This window comes from Poecilia mexicana, unplaced genomic scaffold, assembly GCF_051168715.1.
Source record: "Poecilia mexicana isolate PSO_F unplaced genomic scaffold, ASM5116871v1 scaffold_1, whole genome shotgun sequence".
NCBI lineage: Eukaryota > Metazoa > Chordata > Actinopteri > Cyprinodontiformes > Poeciliidae > Poecilia > Poecilia mexicana.
The window spans coordinates 12,445,541-12,468,826 of record NW_028263370.1 but is presented as its reverse complement, the minus strand read 5'-3'; the positions used below and the strand labels follow the sequence as shown (position 1 = coordinate 12,468,826).

The 23,286-nt window shown below is 39.3% G+C and overlaps 3 protein-coding genes across 4 annotated transcripts; 1 reads left to right on the top strand and 2 right to left on the bottom strand.

Moving 5' to 3' along the window:
- Positions 1–1,599: 1,599 nt before the first annotated feature.
- Positions 1,600–5,834, bottom strand: LOC106904813 (SUN domain-containing protein 3-like). The gene is made up of 8 exons (XM_088007486.1): positions 5,786–5,834; positions 3,516–3,632; positions 3,326–3,393; positions 3,108–3,243; positions 2,909–3,024; positions 2,600–2,773; positions 2,414–2,503; positions 1,600–1,725 (listed from the first exon to the last, which is right to left on the bottom strand). Exons 1-8 carry the CDS (start codon positions 5,832–5,834, stop codon positions 1,600–1,602), a joined length of 876 nt encoding a protein of 291 aa, XP_087863612.1.
- Positions 5,835–10,426: 4,592 nt separating this feature from the next.
- On the top strand, positions 10,427–15,601 carry zbtb5 (zinc finger and BTB domain containing 5). Of its 2 annotated transcripts, none has more exons than XM_088004700.1 (4): positions 10,427–10,795; positions 12,519–12,732; positions 12,802–13,617; positions 14,233–15,601. In XM_088004700.1, exons 2-4 carry the CDS (start codon positions 12,523–12,525, stop codon positions 15,376–15,378), a joined length of 2,172 nt encoding a protein of 723 aa, XP_087860826.1. In that variant the 5' UTR covers positions 10,427–10,795; positions 12,519–12,522; the 3' UTR covers positions 15,379–15,601. The 2 variants fall into 2 exon arrangements, with proteins under 2 accessions (XP_087860826.1, XP_087860820.1); XM_088004694.1 differs by having other exon boundaries at positions 10,428–11,052.
- Positions 15,602–19,258: 3,657 nt separating this feature from the next.
- Positions 19,259–23,067, bottom strand: grhprb (glyoxylate reductase/hydroxypyruvate reductase b). The gene is made up of 9 exons (XM_014971742.2): positions 22,863–23,067; positions 22,459–22,592; positions 22,053–22,125; positions 21,814–21,930; positions 21,628–21,716; positions 21,443–21,547; positions 20,350–20,485; positions 20,056–20,186; positions 19,259–19,965 (listed from the first exon to the last, which is right to left on the bottom strand). The coding sequence occupies exons 1-9, from the start codon at positions 23,033–23,035 to the stop codon at positions 19,844–19,846; spliced, it is 1,080 nt and encodes a 359-aa protein (XP_014827228.2). The 5' UTR covers positions 23,036–23,067; the 3' UTR covers positions 19,259–19,843.
- Between the last annotated feature and the right edge of the window lie 219 nt (positions 23,068–23,286).

Below are 23,286 nucleotides of genomic sequence, written 5' to 3'. Positions count from 1 at the left end.
TTGGCTTATGGAGATTATAGCTAGCTGGTTAATTTCCGCATCTAGTTACAGTACTGATAGTGGTGATGTTCTTAACAGGAAGAAGGGTTCCTAAATCACAACCTTGGGCCAGTCCTGTAGACTTAGATTTAGTTGTCAGCTTAGTGATATATCATGAATTCATTACAAAATCAGTTTTGTGTTATTTTTAACAAACCCAAAGGTTTCCATCAAATCTTCACTTCCTCTATCCTGAATCTGCGGAGGTGGCAAATAAACAGCCATCTCCCTGAACAACCTAATCCATTTGGGGAAAATTCATAAAGTTTTGAATCGCTCTTAGTCTGACCCCTACCCTGAGACCATTTTGCCATTGGAGTCCTGACTGGGAGTGGAACTCCAATGGCAACTAAGCTATCAGGATCATTGGGGTACTAAAACCTCTCTACCACGCTAAGGTGGCGATTCTCCAGAGGGGAGCGAGTCCCATCAAAAGTAATTTGATGGGACCCCTCATCCTGAGCACAGTGCTTGAGTGGGGAGGAAATCTCCCTTTAAAAAGGAAGAAACCTCCAGCAGAACCAGACTCAGGATGAGCAGCCATCTGCCTTGGCTGGCGAAGAACAAGAGGACAGGAAAGAGACACAAACACACAGCTGGATCCAAATGGGCTGAGAAAACACAAACCACAAAGTTAGTTGCAATATTGATAAAAGGGAAAATCCTCAAAACACAGGGAAAACATCCATCCATCCAGCCAGCCAGACAGTTCGAAGTTCTGCGGGAGATGGGAGTTAAAGCTCCGTCTCACCGGGGACTCCGCCAGACGTTCCCAGCAGACCATCACAACACGTTTGGGTCTGCCAGGTCTGTCCGGCATCCTCCCCCACCACTGGAGAACAGGTAGTGGTCAGTGGACAGCTCCACACCTTGCTTCACCCAGGTGTCCAAAACATATGGCCGAAGATTCGATAACAAAGTTGATCATCGAACTGCGGCCTAGCGTGTCCTGGTGCCAAGTGCACATATGGACACCCTTATGTTTGAACATGATGTTCGTTATGGACAATCCGTGACAAGAACAGAAGTCCAACAACAGAACACCACTCAAGTTCAGATCGGGTGGGCTGTTCCTCCCAACCATGTGAGCGTTGGAAGTCCCCCAGCAGAACAAGGGAGTCCCCAGAAGGGCCACTCTCCAGTACCCCCTCTAAGGACTCCAAGAAGGGTGGCTAATCTGAACTGTTGTTCGGCCCGTAAACACAAACAACAGTCAGAACCCGTCCCCCCACCCAGAGGCGGAGGGAGGCTACCCTCTCGTTCACCGGGGTAAACCCAACGTACAGGCGCCAAGATAGGGGGCAACAAGTATGCCCACTCCTGTCCGGCGCCTCTCACCGTGGGCAACTCCAGAGTAGAATGTCCAGCCCCTCTCAGGGAGACTGGTTCCAGAACCAGAGCCATGCGTCAAGGTGAGACCGACTATTCCTAGCTGGAACCTCTCAGCCTCACACACCAGCTCCGGCTCCTTCCCCACCAGAGAGGTGACATACCACATTCTGATGTTTCCTGTCTGATTCACCTCCACATTCACCTACCTCTGTCTGTACTTGCTACCTTTTATTTACCATCTTCTGGTGCAAACTTTCCATGAACTCGGAAGTCATAGACACAAGTATGCTTCACATGGCCCCAGTTGCTACTGATGTCTAACTTTATGTAGCGGAAAGCTGCTCTTCTGTGGCTCTGTAATGACAAAATCATATGTTAGCTGAATATCAAATCGGTAAAGCTACATAAGAAGTTTAATTACATGCATTCACTGTTTTGATATTGCAAAGGCCAGCAAGATTTCTAATATTTCTTGAATATTTTCCATCTTCCCATTTAACAACCACAAATTTCAACGAATTTGATATTTTATGTGATAGACCAACAGAACATAACACATAATAGTGAAGCGGATGCTGATGATGTGAGGGTGGTCTTCATTAGCAGATGGACAGAGCTATAAATACAGACCAGTCCTTGAAGGCAACCTGCAGAAGACTTAAAAACTATGTGGACAGTAGGACAACAACCCTAAACATACAGCCAGCAATAATACAATAGGAAGGTTTAGATGAAGCATCTTATATGATAGGTGTAGTCAAAGTCCAGACATAAATCCAAAACAGAATCTGGCAAGACTGAAAAAATTTAATTTTTAGATGCTCTGCATCCAGTTTGACCGAGATTAGCCTACTTTGTTTTCATGTAGAATTTTTTATCCGATTCACAAATATGAGCTACTTTCTGTTAGCATGTTTCTGTTATCATGTCCCAATAGAATGTTTGTATTTTAAACATTGAAGCACTGAAAAGTTCAATAGCAATAAATATGTTGCAAAATGATTAAGCAAAGTAGCTAAACAAGTAATTGGGATAAACGTACCGGTAGCTCAACGGTCTGAAGCGGCTCTCCATTCTCATCATACAGAAAGGTTCCCAGGTGAGTCCACTCCTGTTCGGGATCCGTCATTCCCTGCAAAACAAAATTAGACATTATAAATGTCTTTATAAATATCTCTGAAAGTTAGACTGAGTGTTGCTGTTTAATATTCAGATACTTGTGGCTTACATAGACAGAAAACTCCTTGGGAGCACTCCAGGAGTTGCCAGTCGGGGACAACATTTTAGGCAGGTGACCCAAGGTTACATGACTGACAACAACTCTGTGGGACAGGGCGATGGATAAATGTCCCTGGGACCCTTCAAAGCCCCAGCACTCTCCTGGTTGTAGGCGAGTCCTCCCCTGAAGAGAAGAAGAGTTCAAAGTTTCAGTGGGATGTTAAAATAATAAACAAAAAGCCTTCTAAATATTGCATCATATAGAAATACCATTCTGCTTCATATTCATGTTACATTATGATCATAGTTCATGTCGTACCTGGAGAACAACGTCTGGTGTGACTGACGGCATATGTAATGCAATTCCAAACCAATTTAGGGTCTGTCTTTGCTTTGGATGTACAGCTGATGGCATATAGGATAACACCTTTGCTCCTGTTTTCAAACACACACAGAAAGTGAATTAAAATCATCTAAGCCTGAAACATTCAGTCAGATTTATGATAGTAATGACTTACCTTGTGATTTCAAAGCAAAGTTGGCCATCGTATCTGCCAACGGAAAAAGGTAGCCGACCTTGTTCTGAAGGACACCCATCCCCTCCTTCGCTACCTGAATTTGTCTTTCCTCATCTTCACATCCTGGGACTGAAACCTAAACACAATTGAAGTTAGATGTTTGGTCATATCACTGCAGAGGACATTCATATAAGGGTTTTGATTAACAGAAAGCTTACTGCATTTATGATGGAGGGCGAAGAAACCGCAGGTTCCATCGTCAAAGGAGCAATAATGGTGGTAAATCCTGACAAATATGGAGAAATGAGAAGAAGGTGACAGGATTAGTGACACTGCTTTCAGACTAAAAACTCTCTACAAAACTTAGAAATATTGGTGCTTGGCTGTTTGTAGAAGAAAATCATTTACCGTAAAACAAGGCGAGGAATATGACGCTGACATAACAATGTTTCAGCGTGTACATCAACAGGCCCCTGTTGATGCTGCTGCTGTTGGTGTTGTTTGTTGATGAGGTCTCTCTTCTTTCTGTGTGGGAATACCGACGGTATGTCCACTTCCTGTTCAGCCAAGGTAGAACAAACACAAATATGTAAACAGATACATAGATCCTAACATTATTGAGTTAAATTTGCAGGGGTTTTTTTTTTTTGCAAAAGTATTTACTTCCCTTGAACTTTTTCATATCTTGATTTTAATTACCCATTACTTACCCAGGAAGTCACCACTGAGAATAAGAATCTATTATTCCAGGGAGACTTGGGTTATTATTCAACATAATCACATTGCAAACACAAACTTTGTAAAAAAAAAATTTGAACAGCCATACTTAGTTCCACATCTCTTTTGATCTGAGTTTGCAATTTTAATTTATGTACAGTATTGTTTTCCTATGCTGTAAATTAACCCTTCCTGCACAGCCTCGTTTTTATTTTTCCCATCATATATTTTTAAGTTAGTTTGGATTTGCTTTCAAACTAAGGTCCTTCGGGTCATTTTTCCTATAATTTACTGCTTGCTGTAAAGTGTATATAAAAAATACTCACTCCCCCTGTATGTTTTACCATTTTACAGCTTTTTCATCAAAATTGGGCATTTTTGTCATTAAAAAGTATACTAAAGATCTTATGTCATTTGAAAACTAACCTATTTAAAAATAATAATCAAAAAATATTTGACTTAAATTAAGTGGCTTGTTAGGTATTTTGTACTATTATCAACTATTTGTTATACTTTTATAATGTTCTTACCTTATGTACTCTTATTTGTTTTAGTCATATCTTTTAAGAACTGTTTCTGTGTTGTTAATCACTCTGATTTCCTTTCTCAGAGGGCCTCTCTGAAGAAGAGCAGAGACAGCAGCTCTTCACAGAACGCCCTGCTTTGAACTGTTAAGATAGCTATAAAACCATCGCCGTGAAGATTCACAACTTGTCCTGTTTGATCCTGGGTCAGGAACTAGATAAGCTAGTGTGAGATAGATTGTGTTGTTAGTTAGTGATAATCTTGGCGCTGTGACTGTGTGATGAAGTGTCTTTCCCCCTCCCTTTAGAGTTACAGCGCTCTCTGTGATTAGGGATCCTAAAGACAATAAAAAGAGAGGGGCAGGCAAATGTGCTTCAGAGCAGTAGGAGATTTGTAACTGAAAGCACATCTCTCTCTGTTCTCCTTGCGTGTATTCAGAATCTAACTCTCTCTTGTATTTCCTGTTATTTGGTCTGTGTTTAATAGGTGTTAACTCTGACATGGCTGCATAAATATTCACGCCCTTTAAAAGTGACTGACCTAATTCAAAGAAGGTCCAGCCAACATTAAAGGTTTATTTTTTTGTAATTTTTTTTTGTCACACAAGCCAAATTTTGTTATATATTATTTATTTCAACATTCAAGGGGATAAATACTTTTTATAGACACTGATCACTTGAATTTCTCTACTGTGTCTATTCCTAACTCTGATTCCTAACTAAAGGCGTTTTCGCACTGCACGGAACGGTACGGTTCCGAGCGTGTTCGCATTACAACTTGTGATCGGTTCCACCCGGCCCCATGGAACCACAAGAGCTGTGGTTCCAATCGTGCCGGCCAATCGGTTCTGCTTAGAACCAGCAGCTGATTGGCCGCTGGTTGTTATAGAGTCAGACGTTGATTTTCCGTTGACAGCTGGCTCTCACTAAACTGTATTTTATTTTGTAAAGAGTGCTCTTTTCAATATTTTTATTAATAGTTTTAACTAGCAATGGATTCGTCTCAATATAGTGCAATCACCTGGTCTAATGATGAGGTTTTTTTTTTTCCTCCGCTTACTCGCTGATGAACGAGTACAGTCGGCCGCTACATCGAAACCATTGTTTCGATGTAGCGCAATAGCGTCAGCATTCTAAGTCTTCTTCCAACTGCCATAAAAAGAAGAAGTGCTCAGTGTTTGCGGAAGTAAACATAGAGGCTAACGGTGGAGCTTAGCTTACATATTTGAAGTAGTTATCCGGCTGGAGCAGCATATTAACAACTTAATCCTTATAATTCGTCATGGTTGTTGTTTTTCTTCCCACTCTCTTTTTTGCTAAATTGCTAAACAGTACACAGATGTTTGTGGTTGTTACATGAAAAGAAGTAAAAAGTTAAAAGGGGAAGAAATATTTTTGCCAGGTCTTGAATTTAATACTTCTGTTGATTTAATTTACCTGATCCTGGTCTCTTTATATGAGATGGTTGGTTTTCCATCAGGTCCATAGTACCTATTTTACATCAGTCTATCGCTTCTTCTCAGAATTTCTAAACCAAAACAGAGGCATGGAGACTTGGTCAGTAACTTGATATGCTTTGATATCACAAAGCATATCAAACATATGACAAAATTGTAAGACTTAATCAGTTTCACCATCCTAAAACCATTCATGAAATTTAAAATTGTCATTTATTTAACTTTATTCTCATGAAAGACATTATTTCTGGAAATGATCACAATCTTCAAATGAAATAACTTTAAACAGCTTTGAAATTTTTCCAGATTTGATTCTTCTCACCATTGTCAAACATGCAAAAAATAAAATAAAATGATATATATATATATATATATATATATATATATGCATCTTCAATTTAACTTTAAACAGTTTTTAAATCTACAGCTGGAGATCATTTTTCAAGATTTGGACCTTCTAACTGTTTTGGTAGTTTCAAACAAATTGTCAAATATACAACACTAAAAACAATCTTTTTAATATTTTTGCATAAAATAGAAAACAAACTATTCAATTTTAAATTGTAAAAACTTATTTCTCATTTATTTAATGTATAGAGCCAAACCAGTCTCAGTGTTATTTCTGACAGTTATCACAGTCAGTGATCTTGACATTTTCACATGAAATCATTTTGAACAAAAAAACTTTAAGTCAACTGTTGGAGCCAATTTTTCCAGATTTCTTCTTTCTCACTGTTATCAAACATGCAGAAAAACTGAAAAACAGTCCTGATATCTTGAATCTTTATCTTGAATGTTGTTAAAGTCGTTCCTGTTTTCTTAACATCTGTAAAACAAAAAACAAAAACAAAAAAAATAAATAAAAACAAAATACCCTCACATGGACTCTGCCTTGACCTGGCGTAAGGGCTTAAGTGTCTCTTAGAGACAACCAGAGTCCCAGGTAAGTACAAGGTTAGGGTTAGGGTAGGGTAGGGTTAGTCTGATTCACCTGCATATTCACCTACCTCTGTCTATACTTACTACTCTACTTCTTATCTTCTGATGCAATCTTTCCGTTAACTCGAAAATCATAGACAGGTATGCTCCACATGGCCCCAGTTGCTGCTTATTTGTAACTTTATGTAGCTAAAAGCCACTCTTATGTGGCTCTGTAATGACAAAATCATCGGTAAAGCTAAATAGGAAGTTTATTTACATTTATTCATTGTTTTAATCTTGCAAAGCCCAGCAAGATTTCTAATATTGCTTGAATATTTTCCATCTTGTCATTTAACAACCACGAATTTTAATGACTGATATTTTATGTGATAGACCAAAAGAGCATAATATAATTGTGAAGCGGATGCTGATGATGGTCTTCATTAGCAGATGGATGTTTTGTTTTTATCTGAGTTCTTGCCACTACATTGATCCAAGCAGGAATGAAGAGTGTGGAGCTCTTCTCCTATTTATAAGCTCCACCCCTGCATGTCCTCCCACTTCGTGTCTCTTCGTGTTCTTGTACAATTTCTCCTGCTGTTCTCAAATACAGTATTTTATAAGTCACAAAGATTAGTTTCAAGAATAAATATTTGTATATTTGTTGGTAAATTTTTTTTTAATTAATTATAATAAAAAAAACTAAAATTATTAAAATTGGAAAATACAGATAAAATTTGATTTTAATTAAGAAAGCTCAAGGTAAAGTTGTGTGAAAGAAAAAGGTAAGATTTCAGAAAAAGGTTAGGTTTAGATAAAGATCAAAGGTTAAGGTTATGTTTAAGGGAAAGGTGAAAGGTCAGATTCGAAGAAAGGAGGGTGGTTAGGATTAGGTTAAAGGTACAGGATCAAAGATGGGAGAAAAGGAATGGTTAGGATTAGGGCAAGATTAAAGGTCAAGGTTAAAATGGGAAAGAAAAAGGGTCAAAAATCTAAATTACCAAAGGGTCAAATTTTTTTGTGGTTTATTTTCCATGTATTTTTATTAATTTTTATTTTTTATTTAGTCTATTGGGGTCTTTCGTGTTAAGTCAGTATATCCACTTTCTTTCCCATTTTTCCTTTCATTATCTTTCTATAATGGATTGCTTTGGAGACCAGAGATTTGAACAGTGGTGGGAAGTAATGAAGTACAAGTACTTCGTTATTGTACTTAAGTACAATTTTCATGTGTCTGTACTTTACTCAAGTAGATTTAATAATGGGTACTTTCTACTTTTACTCCACTACATTTTACAGTAAGTATCTGTACTTTCTGCTTCACTACATTTCTACAAAACTGTCGCGTTACTCGTTATATCCAAGTCGCGTTGCTCTTTTTGTCCGTTAAAATGTGAAGTTTAGGTTCTTAAGGTGGCGCCGTAAAATCCAAGCAATAACGTGACTTGCTGTCTGTTGTCACCCATCGCCTCCACCTTAACTCGCACGGGGAGCTCCAGACATGCGCAGTGGTTTCCTCTGTGCGGGAGAAGATGTCTGTCTAGTCGTCAGTAATATAATAGCGCTGCATAAACCATAATATATGGCTACATGTAAAAACAGCAGCGCTTCGCTTTCACAGACGGTGGGGACTTCGTCCAACTTTTAGCGTCACTTGGAAGGAAAGCTTAAAGAAAGGTAAGATCTGTGGACGTGATGCTAGCAAAGCTAGTTGTACACAGAGACATACATGTAGCATCTGCAATGAAAAAAAGTTGTCACTCATTCGCTTAATTATTGTGTGGAGGTGTAGACTGAGGTGTCGCATATATGGGACAACGCTGTGACCAAAGTCTGCATTGATATGACATTCAGGAATGACCCGATTCTTCTGGACGGATCTTTACGGATTAAATTGATTTCAGCTGTAAGTATTTAATATCTAGGTGTTTATGGGAATGTGGATCTTTCAGATCAATTTGAGAAGCAATTTTGATAGGTAAAACTTAATTTTTTGTGTCACGTAGTGCGGGGTGCTGGTCTTGAGTAGGTGGTCTTGACTACAACTGGTGGCTTCTCGGTTCCATGTCCTCCCCCACCCACCTTCTTTCCATCCCCTTTCTGTTGGATTTCTTTAAAAATAAAAGCCACTAGTGGCAAAAAAAAAAAGAAGTGAAGTTCATGCCATGTTAGGACTGGAGACGAGATGTTTCCATCCCTGAAATTATGATGCATAGAATCACATATCTAAGTCAGAGAGTAAACATAATAAAAACATGCTTTATCTATGGCATTGTTCATTAAAATGGCACATTACTGATGTATTAAAATTAAATACTATCTGTTAACTTAATGATATTGCATTAGGGATTTGGTAATTCATTCAGCAAGTACTTTTACTTTTAATACTTAAGTATTTTTAAAAGCCAGTACTTTTTTACTTTTACTTGAGTACATTTTTGTCTGTGTATTTGTACTTTTACTTAAGTACATTTTGAGTACTTTCTCCACCACTGGATTTGAATTGCCAATTATGTTTAATAAAGTGCTTTACTAATGGTGTCTGTCTCTTTTTTATTAATTATATTGTATTTATGTTGCCAGATTTGTGTTGCCATTGTGTTTTTTGTTTCACCAACATATTGTTTTCCACATTTTGAACAGCTGATAATATAACCACAATTTGCAGATTGACGCCAATTTTTTTGAGTAATCTTGAAGATTGTACCGTTTGTGTGATTTTTTTACAAAGCTGATGTTCTTAAATATGTCCTTAAGTATTTTGGGTCGTCTCGCTTGTAATGGCTCTAATTTTGCTCTTACTAAGATGTCACTTAAATTTTTATTGCGTCTGTATGCTGAAATTATTCCAAAATCTTTTAGTAATTGTTGGTGTTCAATGAGTTGTCGAGTTATTTTTTAGAATATAATTTATTTTTTTTTATTTTTTATTTTTTTACTAATTTTTGAATAGTGTGTAATTGGGATAATTTGTTTGGGTGGATTTTGTCCCATCCCATGAAATGTATGGTTAGGGGTTAGGGTAGGGTAGGGTTAGGGTCCTCGAGATAGGACAGGAGGTGCACAGTCCTTCCACCCATCCCTCCCATCATTTCTTTTGTATGTAGGGGGACACTTTATTTCTTAGTTAATGTGTAATATGTGCTATTTTTTATTAATTGTGTATATGCTCATGAACTTTTAAATGTAAATGAGGTATTTTAAGAAAAGACTCAAAATGGTTATTATTCAAAAGTATAAGGATGAACAAAAGGGATGAACCTGGCTGGGAATTACAACTTTGTGGATGATTTTGACAATTGGGTGCAGGTTTGTGCATGTGTGTGTAAATATATAGGTGTGTATATATGTGCATACACACCTATATAAATGTATATATGTAAATTTCTAATATATGTTACAATTAATTTGTTAAACAAATGAATCTATTTTACCCCAACCAATAGATAATACATTATCTTTAGTTATCTTATTAAATTAATTTATATTTATATTTAAATGTTTTTGTGAGGTGTTTTAAGAGTTTATTATATGTACCTTATTTTAAATTTGAGCATCTGTTCAAACTAAAAAAAGAAACAAACTAAAAAAAACAACTTCTGATTCAATTGGAAAAATAGAAAATGCTAAATAAATTCAAACTTAATTCGTTCCCGTCTGAATTTATTGTGTTATTATACCACCTTGGAAAGTGAGTGTATCATTATTAGTCCAACGTTTAAATGAGGATTATAACCAACAGGTTCTGAACAGAACCTCTTTGTGTTGGTTGACATTAGCGACACTTTGTGGTAAAACTGTGAAGGTGCACCACTGCGCCTTGGCGAGGTTGGAGGCTCGGAAGTGAAGCACAGCGCCATCTTGTGAGTCTGGCTGGTAAAACCGTCTGAGTAACGAGGAAATTGTTAGAAATCATTGTACACGCATCCTTCCGCCAACAGAGCGGATGGCTATTTTGGTGAAGACCATGTCCTCCGGCGAGTGAAACAATATATCCCCCTCAGTTTGAAGCCAACGGTCAACGTGACACCGCTCAGCCAAACCAGCCGGATGCAGAGTAAAAAATCTGGTAGGAAGTGGACCACCGCAAGGGAAGCGTGTTGTTGCACGTTGCAGAGAAAATGTTAGCTGGCGATAGATAAATTTGAGGGGACATTTTGTTTGGGAAAGGTCTCGGCACAGAGCAACGGGTCTTCCCGGTGAACAGAATGCTTCCGTGGCTAGCAGGCACTTGACTGGTTTGCTGCTAGCTAAATTTAGCATCTCCAACTCCTGAACCGGACTATTTTCTTCCCATTGAAACCTCATTTTTAAAGACAAATACCGGTAATATATTTCTCAGAATCCCCTTTTTGTCTTTTAAAATCAAGAATGTTCGTTTGCGTCTCTTTAATTAAGTTAATTAAGTGGTAATGCACTTGCTAACTGCTCTGTAGCTCATCTGTTATCGGTGTTATCAGACGGCTAGTAAACTATATCAGCTTTGGTCTAATTTTCTGATTATTGTATTATTTTACCCATTAAAACATACATGTATATTGTCGCTCGTTAAATGAAAGTCTTGCATGTTTAAGGTTGATACAGAAGAGCATATCTATTAGTCATTAATGTCAGATTTTTCGACACCATGCTGCCTTTCATGCATGCAAATCCGTACTGAAATATGTATTTACATCTCTATAATTAAGTGTTAATGCACTTGTAGCTGATTATTGCTCTGTAGCTGATTACTGTATTATTTTGCACATTAATCCATACATGTATATTGTTGCTCATTAAATTAAAGTTTTAAATGTTTAAGGTTGATACAGAAGCAAGGGCGTAGGTTCGGTCTAAGTTTTGGTGGGGACCTTGCAAACACAATTGCAGATAAGAAGAAATCAATAATAAAATAAAAAAGAAAAAATATTACATAATTAACAGACCTATTCTACCTCACATTCAGTGCTGACCTTACTAAACACCGGACTTTACAACAAATGCGTTGCGTGATAGATATCTAACTTATGGGTCCACTCACTGTACTTACAGCCGACGTAGCGAAATAACTTCTAATGTCTGTCCTTTTCTTTTTTGGTGGCGACATGGTCTCAGAGACTCAGAAGGAGACGCGTGTGCCCAGCTAGCCGCCGCCTTTTGCAGCTAATCAAAGAACGTCCGACGATTCAACTGACTCCCCCTCCCCCCACCCCCCCACAGCACCGTTCCGACACGGTCTCGGAGGCTCATAATAAATGTCAAACTAAGAAGCTTCCGTTCCGCGCACCGCCTGTTGCTGCTAATCAAAGATCGTAGATCCACGTTCTTTGAGCCAATATGGCAAAAATTGGTCGGGACTTTTTCATATCCCGTGAATATTGGTCGGGACATGTCCCTACCGTCCCTACCCAAACCTACGCCCATGTACAGAAGAACAAATCCACTAGTCGTTAATGTCTTGAACCCCAGATTTGTAGTGCTTAGAAAAGTATTTTAAGACAGACCCACTCAAGGCAGTGCAAGATTGTTAATTGGAAGTACAATGGCAAATAAAAACAAATAAAATATATGAAATATGCTTTTGTATTGGTATTCAACTCTCCTGGGTCGTTTTATTTGTACTTATGTTACAATTAGGGCTTCAACACATATATATATATATATATATATATATATATATATATATATATATATATATATATATATATATATATATATATATATATATATATATATATACATCTACATCTGTTTTGTGGTATTCCCCGTTTGACTTGATATCAACTTCTGCTCGTTTACCTTCATATTTGCAGGGCAATGGATTTTCCCGGCCACTTTGAGCAGATCTTCCAGCAGCTCAACTATCAGCGCATCCATGGCCAGCTGTGCGATTGTGTCATTGTGGTGGGCAGCCGACACTTTAAGGCTCACCGCTCAGTGCTGGCGGCCTGCAGCACCCACTTCAGAGCACTGTTCACTGTTGCGGAGGGAGACGCCAGCATGAACATGATCCAGCTGGACAGCGAGGTTTGGACTTAATCCACAACAGCGTCGCCGATTATTATTGCGTCATAATGAAACCGCGTTTGATTGCAGGTGGTGACGGCAGAAGCTTTCGCAGCTCTGGTGGACATGATGTACACGTCGACACTGATGCTGGGGGAGAGCAATGTCATGGATATTCTTCTTGCTGCTTCGCACCTGCACCTGAACAATGTGGTGAAGGCCTGCAAACACTACCTGACCACACGGACGCTGCCCCTGTCCCCCTCGTCAGACAGGCCCTCCCATCACCACCCTCAACAGGAGCAGCAGAGACACAGGCAGCAACAGCAGCAGCAGGTGGGGGATTTGGGAGCTAACGCTAACCTCACAGCTTCAGCTGCGACGTCCAAGCTGCAGCGCTCCTTCTTGCTGCAGCAGCTTGGACTCAGCCTGGTGAGCTCTGCTCTGGGAGGCATGGAGGAAGATGGCGTGGGCAGCAGAGGGGTCGATCAGAGAGCCTCTTTCCCCATGCGGCGCTTCCACAAACGCAAACCACCTCTAGGGATGGGGCTTTCAGAGGAAAGACCCAGACAGAGGCAGCGGCCCTCGGCCCCCAACCGGGGTCTGTTGGTAGAGAGTGGGGTTAACGCGGAGAGAGAGGACGGAGCACTTCTGTCACCTGACTCCCACAAGATGGGGGATGAATCCAAGTTAGACGGTGCGATCACAGGGATAATGTCAACGCCTCAGGATGACCCCCAGATGCCGAGTCAGTCAGACAGCGGGCACTGTGAGGAAGAGAGGATGCAGGGAAGGGTGGGCAAGGAGGAGGACATCAGTGATCATGACCATCAGGATGATGAAAGAGTTGGGGTGAAGATAAAGTCAGGAACAGGGGATGAAGAGACTGAAGAGGAGGAGCAGAAGGTAAAGAGATGATATCAAATTACAATAAGTCATGGCGTGTTCTGTGTGATTATTCTTATTGTTTCATTTTGTTTAGATACTCTAGTCATCAGCATGAACTCCATTTAATTTAGGCTACTGACATAACTTGGTGTTCTGACAGGACTTTAATCCTAAACACATAAAAATAACACTAAACGCACGTTTTGGAAACCTTGTACTTCATATAAAACTCATAGGCCAATATCAGATGAATGTATTAATATTTGGGGATTTTTATCAATATAAACAACATTGAAATATTTGAATATTATAAAGTTGTAGTAAATTTTATTGTGAACAATGTGAAGCTATTGGCCAGGGATCAGATTATACCCGGTGATGTATAGGACTACATATTAATCTGCTGTAATCACTGTCTGTAGTGGATGAGGTATCAAAACTGGCTCCATCCCAGGGGCCCACATCCTTGTAAATCCGGCCCTCCATGGGGGAATGTATATAATTAAGGTTGTATGTATAATGTACATTTTTAAGCTGTAAGTCATACAGTCAGGTTAAACCTGAAAAAGTACATATACACTTTTGCCCGGCAACGTAGCTTCATTCCACATATTTTTTTTTTTCATTATTCAGGTGGTCGTCAAGCGTGAGCCGCTAAGTTCGCCGGAGCCAGCGGACGAAAACAGCGACGTGACATCGCAGGCAGAAGGCAGCGACCCAGCCGAGCCCGGGTGTCGGGAGGAAGAGGAGAAGGTGGAGCTGAGCCCAGAGAGCAGCGACCGCAGCTTTACCTCTGACCCCCAGCCCAGCTCGCAGCTGCTGCTCAAGAGCAGCATGGTCGGAGGAGCCGGCGTCTCTGCAGGCTACGGCTGCAGTGCCGCTCTGAAAAGCAAACCCGGTTTTAGCATTCCCAGCTTCCTTGGGCCGAAGGATTTCAGGAGTGGCAGGTCGGGGTTGGTGGCTGGAGAAGATGGTCTTCCCAACACGACGACTGGAGGCGCACATCACTTCCTTCTGAGACAGGAAACGGCCACACCTTCGGGCTCTGCCTCGTCCACTGCTCTGCAGTCTGGAACACTCGGCGCTGAGAGCAGAAACAGTTTCGGGGATAACCTGCAGCCGGACTCTCTGTTCCTCCGACCACTCCATGACAGTTTAGGAAACAGTAGAGCCAGTGGAGGGGGAGCTGGCGGGGGACGGGGAGGTGTAGATCCCTTCGCCTTGGACTTCCAGCGGTCCAGTCTGGGCTTTCACTCACTGGGCCGCCCCTCAACCGGAGCAGGAGGAGCAACTGCAAACAGTCTGGGTTATCCAAGCTACAGGCGCATCGCTCCAAAAATGACTCCAGGGATGGGCGGAGAAGAAGCTGTAGCAGGGATTCTTCAGGATGCCTCTTCCTCCTCCTCCTCCTCCAGCCTGGCCGGTCCTCTGCTCCTTAACGAAAGCGGCGGGTATGAGATGAATAGTGGACGGCCCACCTCCCTCCCACCACAGCTCACACGGGCGTCGGCCGACGTCCTGTCGAAATGCAAGAAGGCGCTGTCAGAGCACAACGTCCTGGTGGTGGAAGGGGCTCGGAAATATGCTTGCAAGATCTGCTGCAAAACTTTTCTCACTCTGACTGACTGCAAGAAACACATCCGAGTCCACACGGGAGAGAAGCCCTACGCGTGTCTGAAGTGTGGGAAACGTTTCAGCCAATCCTCACACCTGTACAAGCATTCCAAGACCACATGTCTGCGTTGGCAGAACAGTAACATGTCCAGCGCGCTGCTCTAGAACGACTTCAGGGGGGGCGGGGGGGAATAAGCCGTTGCAATCAGCGACGGGCTCAGTTTTAATTCATATAGTCTCACTTATTTTTTTGTCAGGATTGTTGGATCATATCATTTGCTTTTTTCTAATAAATCAGTCCTGATCTCTGACCAAACATAAGGATGATTTTGTTATCATATATATTGTTTCTGCTCTTCTAGCTCTCAACTTGTTTTTAAGGCTTTATTCTTAAAAAAAAAAAAAAAAAAAAAATATATATATATATATATATATATATATATATACATATATATATATGTATATATATATATATATATATGTATATGTGTGTGTATATATATATATATATATGTATATGTGTGTATATATATATATATATATATATATATATATAAATAGGTTTGATTCATGGCACATTGCTATGCATACTCTCCTGTATAAATATCAGGAGAGTATGATAAAAATGTCTTTTTTCGTAGGTTTAGATATCAGAACTTAAAACGCCTTAAAACTATTTGGTTTAAAAAAAATTTTGGTCTGCTCTGATGTTTCCAAGATTTTAAGGAGGACTTTGAATTACAGCCTTCACCTCTGATCAACTCTTCCCACACTCTAAGTCCATACTTACTGAGTCTTGTCGCATGCACAGCAGTCTGTAGCCTTCCATACAGCGGCTTGCAAAGACTTTATACCTCCTGAACCTTTTACATCTTGTAAATCTACAACCACTATCCTTATTTTATTGGGATTTTGTGTGGTTAGAAACAAAGAAGTTATATTTGTGAAACAGAAGTTAAATAACTTTTTAACACGTTTTACTAGTGAAAGTCTTTGTTGCGTGCATTAATATAAGTTAAGCATTGTTCAGGTTTTTGTTTTGTCACTGTTTTGTCATAAATGGTGATATTTATGAAGTGCAGAACTAATTGTTATACAGTCAAAAGCTTGACCGGTCTGAACTGTTGAGTGCTGCAGCTCGTATAGAATCAGCACCGACCTCCAGCTCCCTTTGTTTCCATTTGCAGATGATGGATTGAACAGAGCTCTAAGATGTCTAAAGCTTCGGATATCGTTTTATGACCAAACTGCTTTAAACTTCTCCACAGATTTCTCTCTGACCGGTCTTGTATATTTGGTTATGATTTTATTTCTTCACTAATGTTCTCTAACAAAAGTTTGTGGCTCCAAGGTTTAAATGTTGGAATCTTCAAGGGGTATGAATACTTTTTGAAAGCGCTGTAGACTTTGGAGAAAGTACATGTGCTCTGTGTGCCAGATATGTATGTGAACATGAGGGTGGAATATATGAAAGAGCTAATTTTACTTGTTGAAAGTTTCAACAACAGAAGAAAACTGTACAGTCAACAGCTAATATGAGTGGATTTTAGTGGTTCACTTGAACAGTGACTGTTAAAGCATTTCTACTTGAATCGCTAATAGATTATGTAGTCGTATCCATTCCCAAAACTGAGTTAATACCCAACTTTTCTTTTAGATTTAAAGATTGTTTTGCTTTTACTAGGATTTGCAGTTCAGTGCCAATCATTGATTTGTTTGAGAAACTGAAAACTTTACATTTCTCTCTGTCAAGTCTCAGCAGTTTGTGTTGGACAGATTTACTTCAGAGCAAAGTTACATTGTAAAACAAGTACTAACTAATATAAAGTATTAGTGGTGCCGTTTTTATGAGTTTCTCTGGAAACCCCACTGTAAATAGATTATTTTAGTGTAAAAAAATTCCCACTTTATTTATATTGTTGTTTATGACTGATGTACAAAAGTTGAGCTGACATCCAAAAAAAAAGAAAAGAAAAGAAAAGAAAAGCATCACTGCATGATGCTGTGATGTAATGCTGTATTTACTGATTTAAATGTTTTTTTTGTTTGTTTGGTTTTTTGGGGGGAATTGGAGTTTATTGCATCTTTTCATGGATACTTTGGAAAATAAGTACATTTCTCACTCAACTGATTATCAGTTTGTTTGCTTCCACCTCAGAGTTGGCTCAAATCATTCACATGATATCTCTGTTACTGTACTAGAAGTCATTTTTTAAAAACACTCCTCTCTTTTGTCAGTTCTTGAAACGTAATCAAAGCGCTTAGACAAATCAATCAAATCTTTGTTATGTATAACTAATATGTTTTCTGGAATGCTAAGATGTGCATAATTTATTGATCCAACTTGTCCGAATCTATTGTGAGGCAGTTATGGGTCGGTATGACGTTCTCATGGTATAAATATTTTCAGTAGAAAAACAGTTTCAAGGTTTCAACTCCACCCAGCTCATTTCTGTACAGCTGTAGCTGTAAAATAATGTTACCTTAATCAGAGTGATGTAGATTTCACGCATTCTCTATTTTCTTTTCTTTTTTTTTAGGTTTTTATGTAATAACTGGAGTTATTTAGATTATTTAATAACAACTGACTGTGTTTTCCGTGTAGGACAGGACAAAGTGTTGCCGTCTTCTTTCAGCCAGCTGATCAGCAGTACTCAGCAGCAGCCAGAGAAAACTCTGCTCACTTCAACACTTTTCTTTCTGAGTTTGCATCATAGAAACTATAAGATAGAGGGAAAAAAAAAGATTTGTGGATACGTTGCCACTGTTTAAAGCCTCAGTCTACCTCATTAACAGGAAACCGCTCCATCCATCGCTGCGTTTATGCTCGGCGTCATAACCAAACGTTCGGCCTTACGTTGTTTTTTTGAGTTTGGGGGATTTTCCAGCAGGCAGGCAATTATACAGGTTGTCAACTCATCCACAAAAGTTAAATTAGTGAAATAGTATTTCACAGTTAATATTTTGGAAACAAGTATATTTCTTCATTAGATTTTTTTTTTTTTAAACATTTACATCCAACGTGCTTAGATCTAATACTTTATATTCACTGTCATTAACAATTTAAAAGAATCAAACTTGCTGAGAAGAACTACCTGACTATCATAGATTGATTTATGTCAGTTTGGCTTCTTCTGTTGGTTTTAAATAAGAGTGATGTCATTGGACTAGACTGTTTATTGTACAGTTCTGTTTTAGTGAATTAAAAAAACAAAAACAAACATGTCTGTCTGTCTATATTCTTAATCACTGGATGTGTTGTGACTTTGGTCATTGACTTTAAACTGGTCGGCATCTTTTAATAAAGTCGTTACACTGTCAGCTTGTACAGTTAAACATTTTTATTTAATTTCATGAGGCATATTGGCACCTTGTTACAGAAGAAAAACCTTGTTTTAAAAAAAATGACGTTAACACAAATTGTCAGATTAAATGTTCCTGAGATATAATCCAGTGGTGACGTTGCTGTTTGGTGTGTCCGTTTAAAGTGGCAAGTGATGGTTAAATGTATGATGTAACTCAGTCACATTCTTGGGAAAAAACTGTGTTCTTGTGAGAAATAAAGAGGTGATGAAGTGAAGATCTCCCTCTAAACTACTTTCACTTGTTATTAATCCTACTGGCGTTCTTTCCCCCCTAGCAGTTGAATTAATGGCTCATAACCTTTCAAAATAAAGCACTTACCGTACTTCCTCTAGTTTTAATATTGCAAATTTGTGAATTAGACTTTAGTAAAATGCCGTACGCTCTCCAGCTTTAAAAGGCTGAGTAGTTGTTTGTTTTCCTAAAAGTGAAAACAATTATTTTTATTTGCTGTTACCATAAAATGGTAAAATCATTGTCTCTGGTGTGTGAGAAGGTTGTAAAATATGTTGGACTTGTTGTACAGACTGAATAAAACAATGGAGCTCTGTTGGGCTTTTTTTTTTGTTGTGAAATTCTTATTTAATATTCTATAGTTAAACTCAACAGATATGAACTAATACCAGAAATTCTGAGCAAACCTGGAAAAGTCTCATTTGGATTCAGAAGAAAAACAAAGAAATTCTGAAACAGACTTTTTACATTTATTTGTTTAAACATCCACTTTCTTAATCACATAACAACTTTAGTATTTGTCTAATTTTAGAAATTATTTGTATTTTGTAGATACTGAAAGATAAATCCACACTCATTTCACATTTTGAAAAGGGATATTTCACTGCTTTTCTGACATTTAGAGCCTCTGATATCAAGGTCTTAAATCTGCATAATTTTTTTAGCTTTGCACAAAACTTTAAATTTATGTAACAAAACAAGGCGTTTTGTTACATGATCTCTTTGGCTCCAGACTTACTGATTCATGACCCTAAGTAGGGTCCCGATCCCCACTTTGGGAGAGCTAAAGGAGAGCTGATCCAAGCTTAAGTAGATAAACAAAGATGCAGTGCATTTATCTGGACAATTGCGTAGTCAAATTGGAAGTCATACTCTGGGTTGTGTTGTTTCGTGATTTATGACATTTGAGTTAAATATTTCTTACACAAAAGAGAAGAATGCAATAAAACAAACTGAGTTTAAAACAGCGGAAATATTTCAATGGAAAAGTTGAAGTTCTCCAAAACTGAGATTCTCTGGAGCGAGTCTGTCCTCACAGCTTCAGCTCTTTGATCATTGGCTGGCTCCGCAGGCCAAGCAGGAGGTTGTTTGCTGCCAGGGCAGACATGGCGTTACGGGTGCTGTAGGACGCACTTGCAATGTGTGGAAGAATCACTGCAGAAGAAGGTTAAGACATATGATTGACAGTAAGTAAGTAGTGAGAGCAATGAGAGTAATCAGAGCTGACTGCTTTGACAAACTCACCGCAGTTCTTGAGAGTAAAGAGTGGGTGGGTGGTGGGCAGGGGCTCAGGAACGGTGACGTCTAATCCAGCTCCGGCTATCTGCCCAGTGGACAGAGCTTCATACAAGTCCTCTTGATTTACAATCCCTCCTCTAATGTGGCAAAAATGCAGTATTTACTGACAGAAACCAACATGGACAATTGATTTGATTATTAAAAGCTTTAGAACGCCCTTGTATACACTATATTTATGGATTGTTGCGTACTGCTTGTTCTGAGGTCACTCGTGTGTGTTGGTGGATAACATTGGGGTACCTGCTGGTGTTGATGAAGATGGAGGTGTTTTTCATTTTTGAGAAAAGGTTCTTGTTGCAGATCTCTTTGGTCTCCGGTGTTAAAGCACAGCATATCGACAGGAAATCTGACTGCTTTGCCAGCTCATCCAGTGTGACTTGAAGAACAAGCAGCATGAAAATCACAATACTGTATATTATACAATTGACTGATGTAAATACAAAATAATGCAGTCCCATCTATGTATCTATTATTATATTTAGACAGAGAAAACTTATGGGAAAGTACCTTAGCCTTAGACAAACTAAAACTCTACATTCTCCTACGGTCTCCAGTCCATCCCAAATAAAAGCACCACATGCTTGCTAATGGAGTGTTTTCATCAGAAGGTTTTTTTAAATATAGGACATATGGTGGGATTACAAAGGGTGGGCACACAACCACCAGATGAAAATGTATTGCCTTGAACAAGTTTTCTATTGCTTTCATACATCTGTACTCAATGAACAGTTGGCGTCTAAGCTCGCTAAGCATGAGGAGAGAATTTCACATGTTTTGTGTCGGACTGCACTGTATTTTCTGCATTTTGATTTTCTTGAACATAATTATCTGGGTCTGGATCTCTGCTGGTCTGTGCAATTTACACCAAGGTGACATAGTTCTATCTCCACTTAAGGAATTGCTTGCTAAGCGATGTTGGAAAATGAAAAAAGGCAAAACAAATGACTGTAATGAAAATGAAAAGCTGCAACTTTTGCATTTAAACAGAAACCAGTGCTTCTTTTACACAGGCATCACTCGTTAGCTTGTGTGGCAACGCTCTAGGTACAGCTCCAAATGAATTCAATTTGAAATGCATTGCACAGAACCAGATCTCTACCTTCACAGCACTCTTTCTCCATAAGAAGGAGAAAGCAAATAATATTCAATCATATTCAAAGTACAGGGAAAACTTAATTTACTGTTCTTCATAATGCTTAGTCTCCTCTTTTTTTTTTTTTTTTTTTTTTTGCAAATCTCCAGTCCAAAGGCTTGAGGTATTACCAAGAAAAATACTTTGAAAAAAATCCCTAACGTGACAACAGGCTGTAAGTGCCAGTGATCCACATATTACCATATTCAGCATTGATGGCCTTGGCCAACTCAGGTCTCGGAGCCACATCTGTGTAGATGAACTTTTTCACTTTGAAAGGTGCCAGCCGCTCTGCAATAGCCACACCTGGACAGCAACCAGAAGAAAACATCAACATGATGGGTATGGTGATTGTGAGATGATCTTATGTAAATTCATTGTGTTACCTATTCTTCCAAGTCCAAGAATTCCCACAGTGCTGTTGGCCAGCTCATATCCACACAGCCACAGAGTTCTCCACGTGCCCCAGCCGCCGCTGACACAAGTTGCAGTGGGAGATGGTTGTTTAAATTTGACTTAAATGAACTTGGGGATATTTTCTAAAAAGATGTGTGCTGTGTGCATGAGCTTACATTTTTGCCTCATGAGTCGCCTCTATGAGTCTCCTGGATGTTGCAAGCAGCAGAGCTACCGTTAACTCTGCAACTGCATCTGTCAGGACCTCAGGGGTGTAACCTACACGGATTCCTCTGGTGAGAGACACAAATATACACAATTACATGAGCATGTTTCAGCAAAATAAATCCCACAAAATGTATGCATATAAGGACCTAACAATTAAATGTGTTACTTAAGGAAACTAGCAGATCACCTTTTCTTCAGCTCCTCCAAAGATAGATGATCAAACCCCACTGACATAGTACTGACGACCTTCAGGTTTGAACCTAAAGGAAAAACACCATTGATACAGAACCACCATGCATTTGTTTATGGATTCTATTGTGCCTTGCAAAATGATCCGTAGCCATTGAATTAGCCATAGATCAGAGATAAAGATGTAGGGAACTTTAAAGCAGCGCTATTATAAAACAATATCTAACAATTTGAGCAACTCATGTAGTACTGTTCAATTTATCACCAAGAAATAGAAAGAGGAAAGCACAGCTCCAAATCAATCAAAATATGGTTCTCAATCTCTGATGACAGGCCAATCAATGACAAGTTTGTAACATGGAAATTTGGGAAAAAGTGTGACGGATTTAAATACTTTTGCATACCTGCAGCATCCAACAATTCTGCATCAATCTTTTCAGTCAGCACGCAGAGGAGACCATCCACACCTTTCACTTTCTGAAGCAGCTCTTTCCTCGGCACAGGGACGTCATCCGAGTCCCACAGCTCAAACTGCACCCTGTGTGAAGAGGACGCAAAGCAGAGCAGTTATTCGACAGCCACTGAGGTTCTCAGAGTAGTGCATCAAACACCACTCTGAGATTTTACTGATAATCTCCTATTTTGATGTAAATAAGATGTAACTGAGGCATATTAGTTATGAAATACATTGAAACATTCAGCAATGCTGTGAGGAAATATTATTTCAGGTACCATATCTTTATCTTATTAATCTGAAGGTAACCAATAGAAGTCCTCCAGTCTGTTACAGGACTCCTTCCTGACTTACTGTCCAGAATCCTGGAGGATCTTCAGTCCTTCAGGTGGGATCTGCCTAGTAACGTAAACCCGTGGAAGGGTTGACATGTCCCTCAGTACTTTAGTTGTTGCACCACTGGTAAAACTCAAAGGAGCAACGGCAATCCTCTGTAGCCGACGTAGTGCCATGCGGCTGCTCAACATTGCCAGTAACTTGCAGATCTCTGTAAGGCGAGGCGTTTCTTTTGGAGTTTAGGGTTTTATTGCAGGGAGGCGTTAATTTCTGGCTGCAGTTTAGGGGGAGGTTCCCATGTGTGCTTGGCCAATGTGATCAAAGGGAGGATGCCTCAGAGGTTTTGAGGTGAAGGGTAATTTTTTTTTCCAGACCAAAAGAACACAATATTTGTCCAGATTTCAGTGAAAATGAAATCTATTTGCATTGCAATGGGAATGGA

Coding starts and splice junctions, on each gene's coding strand:
- LOC106904813 (XM_088007486.1), bottom strand. CDS start 5,834: ATGGACCTGATGGAAAACCAACCATCTCATATAAAGAGACCAGGATCA. Junction 3,394..3,515: donor ATTCCTCGCCTTGTTTTACG/GTAAATGATTTT, acceptor CATATTTGTCAG/GATTTACCACCATTATTGCT. Junction 1,726..2,413: donor TTCAGACCGTTGAGCTACCG/GTACGTTTATCC, acceptor TTGTCATTACAG/AGCCACAGAAGAGCAGCTTT.
- zbtb5 (XM_088004700.1), top strand. CDS start 12,523: ATGGATTTTCCCGGCCACTTTGAGCAGATCTTCCAGCAGCTCAACTAT. Junction 12,733..12,801: donor TGATCCAGCTGGACAGCGAG/GTTTGGACTTAA, acceptor GTTTGATTGCAG/GTGGTGACGGCAGAAGCTTT. Junction 13,618..14,232: donor CTGAAGAGGAGGAGCAGAAG/GTAAAGAGATGA, acceptor TTCATTATTCAG/GTGGTCGTCAAGCGTGAGCC.
- grhprb (XM_014971742.2), bottom strand. CDS start 23,035: ATGTTGAGCAGCCGCATGGCACTACGTCGGCTACAGAGGATTGCCGTT. Junction 22,593..22,862: donor ATCCTCCAGGATTCTGGACA/GTAAGTCAGGAA, acceptor CTCTTCACACAG/GGTGCAGTTTGAGCTGTGGG. Junction 21,717..21,813: donor GCGACTCATGAGGCAAAAAT/GTAAGCTCATGC, acceptor AACTTGTGTCAG/CGGCGGCTGGGGCACGTGGA.